The sequence below is a fragment of the Herpailurus yagouaroundi genome, unplaced genomic scaffold, assembly GCF_014898765.1.
Source record: "Herpailurus yagouaroundi ecotype Mexico unplaced genomic scaffold, PumYag 569, whole genome shotgun sequence".
Lineage (NCBI taxonomy): Eukaryota > Metazoa > Chordata > Mammalia > Carnivora > Felidae > Herpailurus > Herpailurus yagouaroundi.
In genome coordinates, this window is record NW_024412786.1 from 4,373,733 (window position 1) to 4,387,930 (window position 14,198).

At 60.1% G+C, this 14,198-nt stretch overlaps 1 protein-coding gene across 1 annotated transcript; it reads right to left on the reverse strand.

The window, feature by feature from the left end:
* Positions 1-449: 449 nt before the first annotated feature.
* On the reverse strand, positions 450-10,700 carry UNC93B1 (unc-93B1 regulator of TLR signaling). The gene is made up of 11 exons (XM_040465640.1): positions 10,531-10,700; positions 10,192-10,333; positions 9,529-9,682; positions 7,131-7,292; positions 6,794-6,926; positions 6,369-6,462; positions 5,690-5,814; positions 4,704-4,886; positions 3,945-4,218; positions 1,942-2,060; positions 450-1,231 (listed from the first exon to the last, which is right to left on the reverse strand). Exons 1-11 carry the CDS (start codon positions 10,624-10,626, stop codon positions 890-892), a joined length of 1,824 nt encoding a protein of 607 aa, XP_040321574.1. The 5' UTR covers positions 10,627-10,700; the 3' UTR covers positions 450-889.
* Positions 10,701-14,198: the final 3,498 nt, after the last annotated feature.

A 14,198-nucleotide genomic window follows, 5' to 3' on the forward strand; every position in this document is an offset into this window, starting at 1 on the left:
ACGGCTCAGAAGTGGACCTGGCTCCCAAAGGAGTCCCTTGGGGGAGCTGCAGGCAGAAACACCCCAATAGACAGAAAAAGGATGAGTACGGGCGGGAGGGCTGGAGATGCTTATGGAGACTGCAGGAGGGGCGGGGGGAGTTGGACCTTCGGAGTCTGTCGCGCCCTCTAGACCCACGAGGGACCGGCAGCCCCGTCACACTCTCTTGGCCGCGGTCCCCGCAGGCCAAGCCGGGCGCTTCTCTCTCCCGGGTGGACGCGGTGGGACCTGGAAAAACAGGTGGGTGTGGGGAGGGGCGGGGCTTCCAGGAGGGAGGCCGGGCGGGTGGGCGGGGATTAGGGGGCCCTCCCCCTCGGCGGGGGTCAAGGGGTCGGAGATCTTGCCCCAGGAGGGTCAGCCGGGCACCCGTCCCGGGCGCCCTCCTTACCCCCGCAGCTCGAGACTTCCCGGTCAGGACAATACAAAAGCTCTTTATTTCTCATTTTCTATAAAAAGTCGTGTCTCTTCACGGACCACGGGGGTATGATGTGCAAAGCGCGCGGTGCACTGGGCGGAGCCCCGCAGCCGAGAGCGGAGCTGGGGCGGGACCGGGGGCGGTGGCGGCAGGAGGACCCCGCCCCTTCTGGGGCCCGGGGAGGGGTCGTGGAGGGCGGCCCCGGAGGTGGAGGGGTCGGCTGTGCCGTCTGTCTCTCCAACCCAGGGGTCTCAAAGCTCCGTCTCGTCCAAGAGGGGCTGCGGGACGGGCCCCCGCTGCAGGTGGCCCGGGGGCTCCGGACGGCCGTTCCCGAACACGGGGTTGGGGGCCAAGGTCCTTCCTGAAGGAGGCGCAGTCACGGGGGCCCCGACCTGAGACGCGGTAAACCGAGGCCGGCGAGCAGGCTGGGCCCCCTCACTGCTCCTCGGGCCCGTCGCCTCCCAGGGCCTGTTCGTAGGGGCAGGGCCGGCGGCAGAGGCCGGCCGGCTCCGGGCCAGGCCGGGGACCCGCGGGCGGCGCCTCCTCCTCCACGCCGTCCCCCGGGCCGCCGCCGCTGCCGCCTCCGCCGCCGCGCTCGCCCTCCGCGTCGCTCTCGTCCGAGTTGTCCTCCTCCAGGTACCGGTAGCCGCGCACCTTGTGCTGGGGCCGCGGGATGCGGGGCTGGCGCGGGACCACACCCCGCCGCAGCTTCTGCTCCATCCACAGGTACGAGGCCGCGGCCGCCACCAGCGTCAGCAGCAGCACGGCCAGCTTAGCCTGTGCGCACAAAGAGGGATGCTGGGGACCCGCGGGTCACCGCCCCCGCGCCTTCCCCGCTTAGCCCCTCGCGGGACAGGCGCCCTCGCGTCCCGCATCGCACTGCACAGCTGCCCAAGCCACCTTAGCTTCCTGAGCACCCTGCCGCGGGCGAGGCTCAGAGCCCAGCTCTGCCCCTCCCTGGGGCTTAGCCTCCTGTGTCCCTTAGCGCAGGCACCCTTGTAAGAAATGCCTCTCAGACGTTTCTGGCTGTAGCCCACAGCCAAACGTAGTTCCCCATCATAACAGTCCATACACACATATAAGCAGCACATCCTGCTCTCATGTCTTCTATTTCATTTTTTCAAATGTTGGGTCTCGACCTGCTAAACTGACCCACCAGTAGGTGGGAGCAGAGCACGAGGAACCCCGCCCAGCTCAGAGCTCACATCCTGTGAACAGATCATCAAACCACCCGCAGGTGTCTGGGATGAACACCCAAGGAAAGAGAAACTGTGAACCCCTTCAGAGACAGGTAAACTGAGGCCCATGGGAGGTGAGGCAGTGAGCGGGTCCTGGGTTTGGAGTGGGCTTGACCCGGCCCTTGGGGAGTAGTGCCTTTTGGGGGGCTGTGAGGCTAGGGTGGGCACTCAGAAAGTATCTGCCTGGGTGCTGGCATGAGGGGTGCCTAACGCCCCCAGAGACCCTCCTCCTACCACGCTCAGGCTCACCTTCATGGGCAGGCTTGAGCCCAGGTACACTGTGAAGATGGCCACCGCCTGCCACCAGTGGTAGATGGTGAAGACGAAGTCTTGCCTTTCTTTGTCCTCGTAGAGGATTCCCAAGAGTGCTGCAGGTGGGCAGGACAGGGCAGGGAGGGGAGAGGGGTCAACCAGAATGGCTGATCTCCCACTTGTGACCCCCTCAGCGCCAGCACTGGGTTGGTCTCAGCCCTTGGCCTTGGAGCTCCTGGAAAGCCCTTGTGAGCCGGCCCTGGCCTGCCCCCTGGTGGAAGCCCCCGTTATTACGCTGCCTGGGGAGCTGAGCAGAGGCAGGAACAGGTGAACTTTGCAGGGGTACAGTGTGGGCCTCACTCTGGAGCACATGTGTGGTCTCAAAGGCGGAAAACTCTATATGCCGTCATATCCTGTCCTCTCTCGGACCCCAGGTGCCTAACGCCAGGCCTTTGGAGGAGGCTGTTTCTCCTCACCCTGGGCTCAGGGGGGGCAAACTGCTCGCAGCAACAAGCTTTCTGCAAATCAAACCTGAAAAGGGGAGGTTTGGACTTATTTTTCGAGGAATCATCCCTGGACTGGGAAGAAAGACCACCGGACAGGGAGTCAGGAGACTCAGGACTGTGAAATGGAGAGACTTAGTACAGAGATGAGGATTCAAATGTTGGCTCTATGGGGTAGTCTCAGCGTAAGTTAACTCCCCATGGCCAGTTTTCCCAACTGTAAATGAGATGCTGCATATTATATGTCGTGTTCTGAGGTTTTAATGTGAGAGCGCCCACAGAGCACCTAGCAAATCGTACCCTCACCTGCCACTCAGGACATTAACTCCCCTGCCCTAAGGCCTTGCAGTGTGACCGCTCCTCCCAGGGCTACTGTGGAGGGACAGGGAGCCCCCCCCCCCCAACAGGGTTCACAAGGAGGAGGCAGGAAGCAGAACTGGGCAGGCAGAAGGGGATTCCAGGACCAGGTCCTAATCCAGACCTGGTACCAACGCCGGATGCTGCCCAGATCTGGCGGCCTCAGAGCAACAGCTAAGAGAGTGTGGCCCAGAATGCAGGGCTCCATGCCCTATGACAGATGAGGATACCGGACTGTCTGATGGCGGGTGCAGGGGTCACCTGAGCCAGCCCCCACCCTGCCCACAGCAGGCATGACCTCCACCACACCACGCCCCCAGGGTGATGTTCAAAACTGTTAACAGCACTGGCCCATCACAGCGGATGCTGATGTGGAAGATCCAAATAACCGCACCAGTGTGTACTGACTGCGTGTCACGGGCATATGCCTACCTGGGGGCAGCGAGCATCACACAGCTGAACTCTGACCCACCCACCCCCAATTTTCTGCCAACAGAGTTCCACTCCCCGGGGCCCCCACCCCAGCAGCCCAGACTCAGGGCCCGGACCCTGCTACTCTGCAGACCGGCGTTGGGGCTTCATGCCTGCTCCCAGCTCTTCTCCATAAAAAGGTCATGTGTGCGCCTGCACCCTGGAGCGTGTACAGGGCCACCTGCTGCTTCCCAGGCTCCCTAGAGCACGGACTGGCAATCTGCTCCCAGTGTCAGGGTGGGCCCTGTCCTCTGGTTGGAAAGCAAAGTATCCCAAGTGTGGTTTTCCACACTGTCGCTCAGGGGTGCCCGCAGAGCCCTGTACCTACTCCGTGTAGCCACAAGATCTCACGCTGACCGCCCCCACCCCCAGTGGCCACAGGGCCCCAAGCCCACCCTGGGGTGTCGACAGGATGTCCATGGCGTGCAACTCCCATACCTGCCCCTGGTGCGTCCACAGCCCTCCTCATCTGTCCCTGCAGCCCATGGAACTTCCTCCCACTCCTGGGAGTGTCCACAGGGATGCTCACCCACCTCCACCATAACAGACCCCTGGTGTATCCGTGGGACCCCATGTCTGTCCCTGGGATCTCTGTGTTCCTCCCCAACCACCCCGAGGCAGTCACAGGGTCCCCTGCCCAGCCATCCCAGTGCCCATGGCTATACTCACTGCTGAGCCCGGTCTTATTGAGGGCACTGCCCACACCCCAGAGGACAGCCGCTACATAGAGGATCCAAATGTGTCGCAGGACCCGAGGTGTGGGGGCCCAGAAGAAGAGGCTGAGAGTGAGCAGCAGGTGCACTCCAGCCCCAGCCACCAGGGGCACCGGGCGCGGCAGCCACAGTCCCAGCAGGCCTAGGAGCGAGGCAGCGGAGGCGCCCAGGCTATAAGCCACGAGGAGGTGGGCCAGGCGTTCCAGCCCCACGGAGCACACACCATAGCCCTGGGGGGACAGGAGTGAGTGTCAGAGGTCAGCTGGCCCAGGCTCTGGCCCTCCCTACCTGAGGTCTTCAGGCCACACCCTGTCCCCTCTGGACCAAGTCAGGGCTAACTCCTGGGAAGTTCATGGGGAGCTTCTGAAGGCACAGACAGGGGAGAAGGCTTGAACAATGTCCTCGGATACCAAGGCTGTACCCCGCATGGAACTATACACTTTATGGGCGTTATTCTATCTCAACCATGTAACAGCTCTGGGAGCAAGCATGGTTATTAGAATCGCTTCACAGATAAAGGAAATTGAGGCCCAGAGAGGTTAAAATAACGTGCCTAAGGCAGTGGGGGAATGGCGGAAGGGAGGGAAGAAAGGAAGGGGGGTGTCTGGGACGCACCTGTGCATACTTACACATGTATTCAAAACCTTTAGCCGAAATACAAATTTAACCTGAAGTTCTGTATATTATCTGACAACGCTATGCAGGGGGTACTTACCAGGGTGAGACCAGTGCAGGCAAAGAGGACCTCGAAGCCGCTGTAGATAAAGAAGGGCACGAGGTGCCGCAGGCGGAAGTCGCGCACGTGCTTGAAGGGCAGCTGGAAGATGTTACCCCAGCCCACGCTGCGCAGGTCGATCTCCTCAGTGGGCCGGTAGGCGGCGCCGCACAGGCCCAGAACCTGCGGACCCGCGGGCTGAGGGGGCGGGCTGCCAGGCACTCAGGCCTCAGGCCCGGCCCCTAGACACACCCACAGACCTCAGCCCCGCCTCCTAGCCCCAGGCCCCACCCCCAGGCACATCCACAGACCTCGGCCTCACCTCCGGGCTCCGCCCCGAAACACACCCATAGATTTCAACCCTGCTTCTCAACCCTGGGCCCTGCCCCTAGACTCACCACAGACTTTAATCCCGCCTCCCAGCCCCCGGGCCCCGCCCCTAGACACACCCGCAGACCTAAGCTCCACCCCTCAGCCTTTGGCCCTGCCCTCAGGCTCCCCGGTAGACCTCGGCCCCGCCTCCCAGGCCAGGGCCCCGCCCCTAGACACACCCACAGACCCACAGACCTCAGCCCAGCCTCTCGGCCTCGGGTCCTGCCCCCAGCTTCACCCGTAGACCTCGGCTTTGTTCCCCAGCCCCGCCTCCAGGAAGATGCCACGCCCAAGCCACGCCCCCTGCACCTTAGTTCTACCTCTCGGGTTCTGCCTCCAGCCCAGTCCTCTAGGACCCCGTCTCCAGCTCCACCCCAGACCAGGCTTGGTCCCCCTTTCCTTGTTCTCTGGGATTCCAACTCCAGGTTCATTCCCAAACCTCTAGCCTGGCTCCTAGGTTCAGGCTTCCTCCCCAGGATTCAGACCCGGCTCCCACCTCAGACCAGGACATTGCCCAGGCTGCCTGCCAGCAACGCGCCCAGATGGCACCCGTTTCTCCCCGCCTCAGTCCCCAGACTTTATTGACTCCGCCGCCACCCCATCCAAGGCCGCACCAGCAGCATGGCCAGGAAGGCCACTGCCATGAGCACGCTCTCCACCACAATGAGGTTTCGGCTCCGTGGTAACGTCTTCAGAACTGTCTTGTTGAAGCCACTGAGGATGCCCTGGCTGTTAGTACCTGAAGAGTGGGACGCAGGGAGTAGAGCACACTGTCAACTCAACCACAAAGAAATGGACCGAGGAGGGAGGGTGCAGGGGAGAGTCAGGGGTGGTGGGTGAGGACAGTGCTTGCAAAGGCAAGGTTCATTTGGGGAGCAGCTTGGGGGAGAGGGCCACTGGGGCTGGAGGGGCCACAAGGAGAGGAACACCTAGCCCCCCTTCCTGCCCTAGTGCCTGGAGGCTGGAGGTGGGGACCAGTCCATCCCCCAACTGCATACATTCACCCTGCAGTGACTGAGCTCTGAGGATATCTGTGGCTCAGCCCAGATGGCATCTCCTCCAGGCAGCCTTCCCTGATGCACTCTGTCCCCACCAGGCTGGGTCAGATGTCCTAACTGCATACTCCTACAGGGTCCTTTGCCTTGCCCGTAAGAGGTGTGGGCCACCAGGCTCTCAGCCCCGGACCCGTGGGCAAGGGCATCCTCTCTGGGCACTCTCAAGAGCCCAGTGTCTGCCGGATGACTCAATGGGGGAGGTGAACAGGCCTGGGGGTCGCACCCCATGCAGACTAACCGCAGCTCTGCACGTTGTAGAGTGTGTGGTTCAGGTCATACAGGTAGTGGTTCAGGAAGTAGATCATGGGCAGCTGGGCACAGGCGAAGCTCAGCTGTGGGCAGGAGGGCAGCTTGGGCTGGGCTCAGAAGCAGGCACGGGGCACAGGCATGATCTGAAAGGGGTCTGGGCACAGCCTTGGCCGAAGAGGAGCCCTCCCCCCGCTCTGGGGGCAGCCTGGTGGCAGGAGGGAGTGCCCAGCGCAGGAGGACTTTCTCCTCAACAAGGAGACGAGGAGGTCGGTCACCAGAGGTCAGTAAGCAGAGGGCGGCTCAAGAAAGGGCAGTCGGACTGGTGGGTCGAAAGGACTGTGGGATGGGCTCCAACGTGTGGGTTCTGGGCTTGCAACACCCTCCCCCCATGGCGCCAACGTGGAGCTGACTCACATGGAAGAAGCTATAGAAGATCACTTGGAAGACCAGGAGGTATGGCGCGTGGGAGCCCCGCGGCGGGCGCTTCTGGGGGCCCTGATCATCCTGCTCCTTATAATGGGAGTACTCGTAGTACTTCTGAGCCATCCTGGACCACAAAGGAGAGAAAGCTTCCCCCAGTCCAACCTCTACCAGATGTCTCTGATTCCTGCACCCAGGGCTATGGGCTGTGTCTCACGGACGGGGAAACTGAGACCCGAAAGGCAGAGAGAGCTCCGCCAGCTGAGGTTGGCAGTGCGGCAGAGACACAGCCAGGTCTCCAGCCTCCCACCCTGCGGCCCCCCAGGCTCACCTGGTGATGTAGTTGCCCATGGAGGCCCAAAGAGGCACGATGGCCATGCCCAAGGCCACAGCTGAGGGCACGAGTGTGTAGTAGCGTTCCCAGTAGTTGGTGGAGACAAAGAGGGCATAGATGCCCACAGCCAGGAACATCATCCACTTGGTGCCAAAAAACCTGCGGGCAGTAGGAGGGATGCTGGCACCGCGAGCCTGCCCAGACCACTGGGGCCTGAGACCAGAGGGGCCACAGACCCGGGTGCCGGCTCACCAACCAGGCGGTGCGAGACGGAGAGTAATCCCTGGCCTTGGAGTCAGGGGCTCTAAGAGTAGCAGAGACAGGGACTTGCTGGTGGTCTCAGTCCCAGGTCCCCACAATCAGTTTCCACAGCTTAAGGGGGAGCACGCAGCCCAAACCACAAGCTTCTCGTGGCCACTGCAAGGATGGGGGGAGAAGGGGCGGTGTCACCAGTCAGTGGCCTGTGTGTACATCCAGCCCTCATTTGTGTTCTGGGCTGGCTCGCGAATCCCCCTTCTCCATCCAAGCTCACGTGCTGTGGCTTCAGGGCCCAGGGACACAAGTCAAACCGGGTCGAGGAAACTTAGGACCAGAGAGAGGTCCTGGCAGGACCAACATCCCTTCCTCCCTGCCCATCGCTCTTGCCGTCCACTGTGGTCACTTGGGAAGCTCCGTCCTCACTGGCTTCTAGGACAACAGGCTTGCTGACTCAGAAAATGCCACACTGGGCTTAAAGGTGGTTGACCACTGACCGGATAAGGGCCCGCTCAGGGCGCGGAGGCTAGTCAGGCTAAAAACCACTGCCAGGAGCTCTGGGGTGTTTTTGAGTTATTTGTGCTCATTAGTTCCTTTCCTTGCTTTCGCTTCCAGGAAGCTCAAAGCCAAATGACTCTGCTTTTCCGATCACAATTACTTTCTCTATTACAGGGCCCAGTTCTTTTATTATCCTTATTTTGCCATATAAAAAATAGATAGGCAGCCCACTCTGATCTCTTGGGGGGGGGGGGGCAAGTCACATTTTGATGGAGTAAATGAGCAAAAAGTAAAAATATCAGCACTCATTGCTGGCGAGGCTGTGGTTTAAAAAATGATGCGCACAGCCCGAGGCCATGCAAATTGGCACAGCCCTCTAGGAAATCAGCCTGACAGTTTGGGCAAGGGGCAAGCTTAGGGCGAGGGAGTCAAACTTTCCGACTGCCAGGTGCTACCGGGGGGACCTGGGCAAGCCGTTGAATGTCTCGTTTTCTCCTCGTCTCTTAGATCTCCCTGGGATCCTAGGGAATGAGGGAACGCTCAGAAAGTGCCCAGCACATGGGAAATGAAGAATTAGCTATTCTTATCAACAGTGGTATGTTTTCAGAGCCATAGTCTTTCATATGGCTCTGATCTGCTAAATGTACCGCTAGAAATTGATTGTAGAATTTTTTTAATTTTAAGAAGGGAAGAGCTACAAGCATAAAGTGAATATGCAAAAAAAAAAAAAAAAAAAAACACAAGAAGGAGGGGGGCTGAATGTCCAACTCTGAGCCTCGGTTGGGTGCCCCCATCTCTGCAGAAGATTCTACCATCACAGAGTCCTCAGTGTGAATTCAGCACATGCTCTGGTGACAAGGACGTAAACGTTTATCCCTGCATGCTGCTGGGACAACAAAGTTAGCTGATTTACTGGAGGGCTTGGGAGGGTTTTCTTTTTTCTGATTTCAGTTAGGATCCTAATGGTCTTTGTGCGATGATGTTAAAGGAGTTTGGGGTTTGGGGGGTTTGGGGTTTTTTGGTTTTGTTTGTTTGTTTGTTTGTTTTAAGATAGAGGAACTAAAACCCATCTAATTGGTCTGCTAGTCTCTGGGTCTCATCTGAGCGGAGACCCACCTCCTGGTGGGGAGGGTGCATGTGGAGGGGGGTTTTGCACTGGCCAGAAGGCTGGACCAGATGCTTCCAAGGCTCAGGTCCAGGGTAGACCCTCTGGGGCACCTGCCGGGCCATGTCTTCCCTCAATACCGGCCATGGGGCTGATCAGGCCGGGCTTGGTTGCCTGGGCGTTAGGGCTGATCAGATCCTCTCCAGAGATTCCACAGCCCTGGTCTTGGAAAGGTCCCTGTAGCTCCAAACCACGGAGGAGGACACAAAGACAATGCCATGTGGGGCACAGGCAAGGTGAGGGAAGGGGCAGGAGTGGATTTCGGTTGTGGGAAATGTGCCCTGGGGTCAAGTTCCTGCTCCCTTCCCTAAACCTGGGTCCTCCCCTCTCTCTCACCCCTCCAGGTAGGCAAGGCCCCTCCCCAGCTCCCCACCCCCAAGAACACGGGGGCAGGGGGAGACCCCATGGGCCAAGAGCCCTTGCACCCTTCAGTATCTGAGTGACCGTCCAGCCCTGTTGGGGACAGCAGCAACGCACCTGATAAGCACAGGTGTGTAGAGCAAAGCGGCGATGGGCGTCACGTTGATGCCCATCAGCATCTTGCTGTCGATGTCGGGCAGCCCCATGTTGCCATACTTCACCTCTCGGTAGGTCTCATCGTAGTGCAGGATCAGCTGCATCTGCAGGAGGCCTGGGGGGGCAGGGGGCGGGCACAGAGGGGGCAGCCTAACTCCCGCGGCAACGGAACAGAGGCCGGCGCGCGAGCTTGGAGGGAGCGCCAGTCACCAAAGGAGTCCCCGATTCCAACGCCCATGAGGACCGAGAGGGATGCCCAGGCTGGGCCAAGCGTCCTGACAGCCCGTGGCAGCGTCGGCCACTTGAATCCAGATCCTCCCCGCACCCCCCCACCCTTCCCGCGTACACACGTCCAGCGCTCCAGAGCTGGAAGGCGGCAGACCCGCCCAGGGCGCCCAGACCCTGGCCACGCGCTCCCGAAGGTGCTGCCTGGGAATCCAGAACACTGCACCTGACCCCACCTCCATGTGGTGAGGCCACAGCTGCAGCAGCTGCGAGCGCGGCAGAGGAGGAAGTGAAAGAGGAAGGGAAGCCAACCGGCCCCTAAGGTTTCTCTTTCCCTGACCGGGGCTGGGAAGGGAGGCCGCGGGGAAGCCGCGGGTTCTGGCGCTGCGGGCCGCCTACCCAGGTAGACGGCGTAGGTGAGCATGCCCCCCGCGCTGGCCGCCAGCACGTTCTTGACCACGCCGAGGCGCTTGCGCCGGTAGTAGCGGCGCTCCTCCTCCTCCTCGTTGTAGTTGGGGTACGCGCCCACCAGCTCGTCCAGCTGCGGGGCACGCACGGCGTGCACGTCGCACCCGGGCTGGGGGCCCCGGGGGTCGCATCGCACCGCCCCACTCCCGGTACCCGCTGCCACGGCCCGACCCGGGGGCGGCGCCTCCCCGCCGCCCCCACGCCGGGGAGACCCCCCCCCCCGCGCTCCCGGTCCTCGCACCCCCCCCTCACAGACCCGTCCCCGCTCACCGGAGCCCCCGGCCCGTCGGGGACACCGAGCCGGTCCTCGTCGCCCTGCGGCCCCGCGGCCCCCGCCACGCGGTAGAGCGGCGGCACCGCCTCCATGGCCCGACCCCGAGGGAGCACTGACGGCGGCCGCCTGGGGTGCACGAGCGGCGGGCCGGACACTTCCTCCAGGCGGCGGGCCCCGCCCCGCCCCGCGGGTCGCCGGCTCGCGAGGGGCGGGGCCCAAGGTGTCCGCGAGCGCGGGGGCGGGGCGGGGGGCGGGGCCTGTGTCCCCGGGCCGCCGGGACCTGGCCTCGGAGACGGGAGGGGCAAGTTCGACTCTTCGCTCAGCCGTTTCCTGGCTTGGTAGCTTTGGGAATCAACTCCACTTCTCTGGGTCTCCGTTTTCTCACTCAGCACGGCTTCCCAGGGCAATCACCGGATTGCTAAATTAATGCAGAGCCTTGGGGGGCCTGGGGGGCTCAGGTCATGATCTCACGGTTTGTGGGTTCGAGCCCCAGGTCGGGCTCTGTGCTGACAGCTCAGCGCCTGGAGCCTGCTTCGGATTCTATGTCTCCCTCTCTCTCTCTGCCCCTCCCCTGTTCATGCTCTCTCTCTTCTCAAAAATAAAATCATTGAAAAAAAATTTTTTTTTAATTAACGCAAAGCCTTAGAAGAGTGCCAGGCCATAATAGGCTCTACTCAGGGCTACCAGTGTCGCCCTCAGCTCCACCTCCACGCCCCATGCGGTGTGTTTGCAGGTCAGCAAAGAGCCCCCCACAGCAGCCCCACGGAGGGATCCCACCACCGGACTTGACAGCCGGTGCCCTCCTCCCATGCACCGCCCTCCAGTTGCGGTGCGGCGGCTGCAGGCAGAAGCTCTGGCAGAGCTGGTGGGAGGCTGCTGGCTGCGCCCCGGAGCCTCCTGCACCCTCCCCGTGGGGTCCGCCCTGCAGCGGAGCCCCCGAAGTTCTTGCGTTGCAGGAGCTGAGGCTCCACAGCGCTGGCTATCACCTTGGTTGCGACCACTTGGGAAGCTTTTAAAAATCTACAGTTCCCAGGTCAGTCTCTTCAACAGATGGTGTTGCGAAAACTGGATAGGTAACCTCACGCAGAAAATGAAGCTGGATCCCCATCTGACACCCTCACAGAATTTAATTGAAATGGATGGAAGGCTTAAAACCATAAAACTCCTAAAAGAAAACAGGGCAAAAGCTTCTTGACATGGGCCTTGGAAAGATTTTTTGCGTATCACACCAAAAGCACAAACAGTACAAGAAATAAAAATCAACAGGTGGGACGACATCAAACTTAAAAGCTTCTGCACAGCAAAAGTAAACAGTTAAGAGATAGCAAATGTCAGTGAGGATGCAGAGAAAATGGAACCCTTGTGCCCTGCTGGTGGGGTGGCAAACTGGCCGGGCCATCTTGGAGAATAGTCTGGAGGCTCCTCAGAAAACTCACAGTAGAACCACCACATGATCTAGCAATCCCACTTCTGGATGTACGTCCAAAGGAAAAGAAAACAGGTTATCAAAAATATGTCTACACTCCCATGTTAATGCAGTCTTATAATAGCCAAGATACAAAAGCAACCTAAGTGCCCATCAGTGGGTGAATTTAGGGTAAAGAGGATGTGATGCATATAGACACAATGACACACTTTTCAGCTGGGAGGAAAAAAGAGAAAATTCTGCCGTTTGCAACAGCGTAGATGGACCTCGAGGACATTATGCTAAGGGAAACAAGTCAGAAAGAGAAGGACACGCATGATATGACACACCTTATATGTGGAATCTAAAAAGCACAACAAGGGGGTGCCTGGGTGGCTCCGTCGGTGAAGCGTCCGACTTTGGCTCAGGTCATGACCTCGCGGTTCAAGAGTTCAAACCCCGCCTCCGGCTTTGTCCTGACAGCTCAGAGCCTGGAGCCTGTTTCTGATTCTGTGTCTCCCTCTCTCTCTCTCTCTCTCTCTCTCTTTCTCTCTCTGTCCCTCCCCTGGTCATGCCGTCTCTCTCTCTAAAATAAACAAACATTAAAAATAGAACTAAAAAGAACAACAACACTGACTCAAAAAAACACAGTGGAGGGGCGCCCGGGTGGCTCAGTCAGTTGGGCGTCTGACTTTGGCTCGGGTCATGATCTCACGGTTCCTGAGTTCGAGCCTCACATCGGGCTCTGTGCTGACAGCTCAGAGCCTGAAGCCTGCTTTGGATTCTGTGTCTCCCTCTCTCTGCCTCTCCTCCGCTTGACTCTGTCTCTCTCTCTCGCAAAAATAAATAAACATTTGGGGGGCGCCTGGGTGGCGCAGTCGGTTAAGCGTCCGACTTCAGCCAGGTCACGATCTCGCGGTCCGTGAGTTCGAGCCCCGTGTCCGGCTCTGGGCTGATGGCTCGGAGCCTGGAGCCTGTTTCCGATTCTGTGTCTCCCTCTCTCTCTGCCCCTCCCCTGTTCATGCTCTGTCTCTCTCTGTCCCAAAAATAAATAAACGTTAAGAAAAAAAATTAAAAAAAAAAAAAAAGAAACTAAAAATTGGGGATGGCAATCACCACGGGCTGTTGGGACGTGTCCCCAAGCTGAGATGTGCCAAGGACACTGCCCGGTGCCTGGCAGAGCAAATGTCCAGGAAACGGTGGCTGTTGCTTTCGGCGTAGAGATGAGGCTCCCGGGCACTGGGGTGACTCCCCTCGGCTCCTAAGCAAGGACTCGGGGCACCCTGGAAACGCTGTGGGCCAGGGAGACAGGCCTGGCTGGACTGGAGTCCCCATCTGTCACTCTTGCTGTGTGGGCCAGAGGGCAACAACCTCTCTGAGCCTGTTGTCTGTCCTGCAAAGCTAGGACCATAATGTCTGAGACTTACGTGAGAATTTGCGTTGAGCGCCCGGCTCGGGGCCTAGCATACCGTAGGTGCTTAGTCCGGGTTTGCTGAGTGTGTGCTGGCCCTTGGCGACAAGTTAGCACCAGCGGCTTCTAACTCTGCCCCTGGAATGGGTCCTCCTGGTTTCTGAGGGGAAGCTGGGGGGGCGGGGGGCGGGGGGCGCAGAGAGAGGAGCCAGGGTGGTCTCGCCTCTAAGGCAGAGACAAGGAAGGAAGGGCCCCAGGGACAAGAGCAGGGGTGGCCACGGCCTCAGGAGGGTGGGAAAGGGGCAGAAAGGCATCCGTGCCTATTGAGCACCTACTGTATACCGGGTGTTTCCAAACGGGCTTCTGTTTCATCTTCTTGGCAGCCCACGAGGCAGGAAGAGTCAGCCCCGTTTCACAAGGGGGGCGGGGGGGTGGTGTGGAAGCGAAGGCCCAGAGGGGCCATGACAGGCTCAAGCCGCTTACAGGTGGGCCAAGGAGCCCGGCTGGAGTCTGTCAGCAGGCCAGGCAGGGCTGTGCTCTTGAGCAGGCCTGAGGCCCCATGCACCAGGCTCACCGGGGTGTCTGAGGGAGGGAGGAGGGGAATGAATGAGTGAATTAATGAGTCTGCCCGATGCCATCACCCCCCCGTGGCCAGCCCACCCTCCCCCACCTCTCTACCCTGGAGAAGGGGGCCAAAGGTGACGATGATGAAGGTCATTTCATCCAAGCCTCCAAACTAAAACCCAGAGGAGCTGTCAAAGGGCAGGGCGCCTGAGGGCCTCTGTGTCCCCTCTTCCAACCTCCGTGCTCCCCCAACGTCCACCCCACCTGGGTCCTTGGCAGAGTCT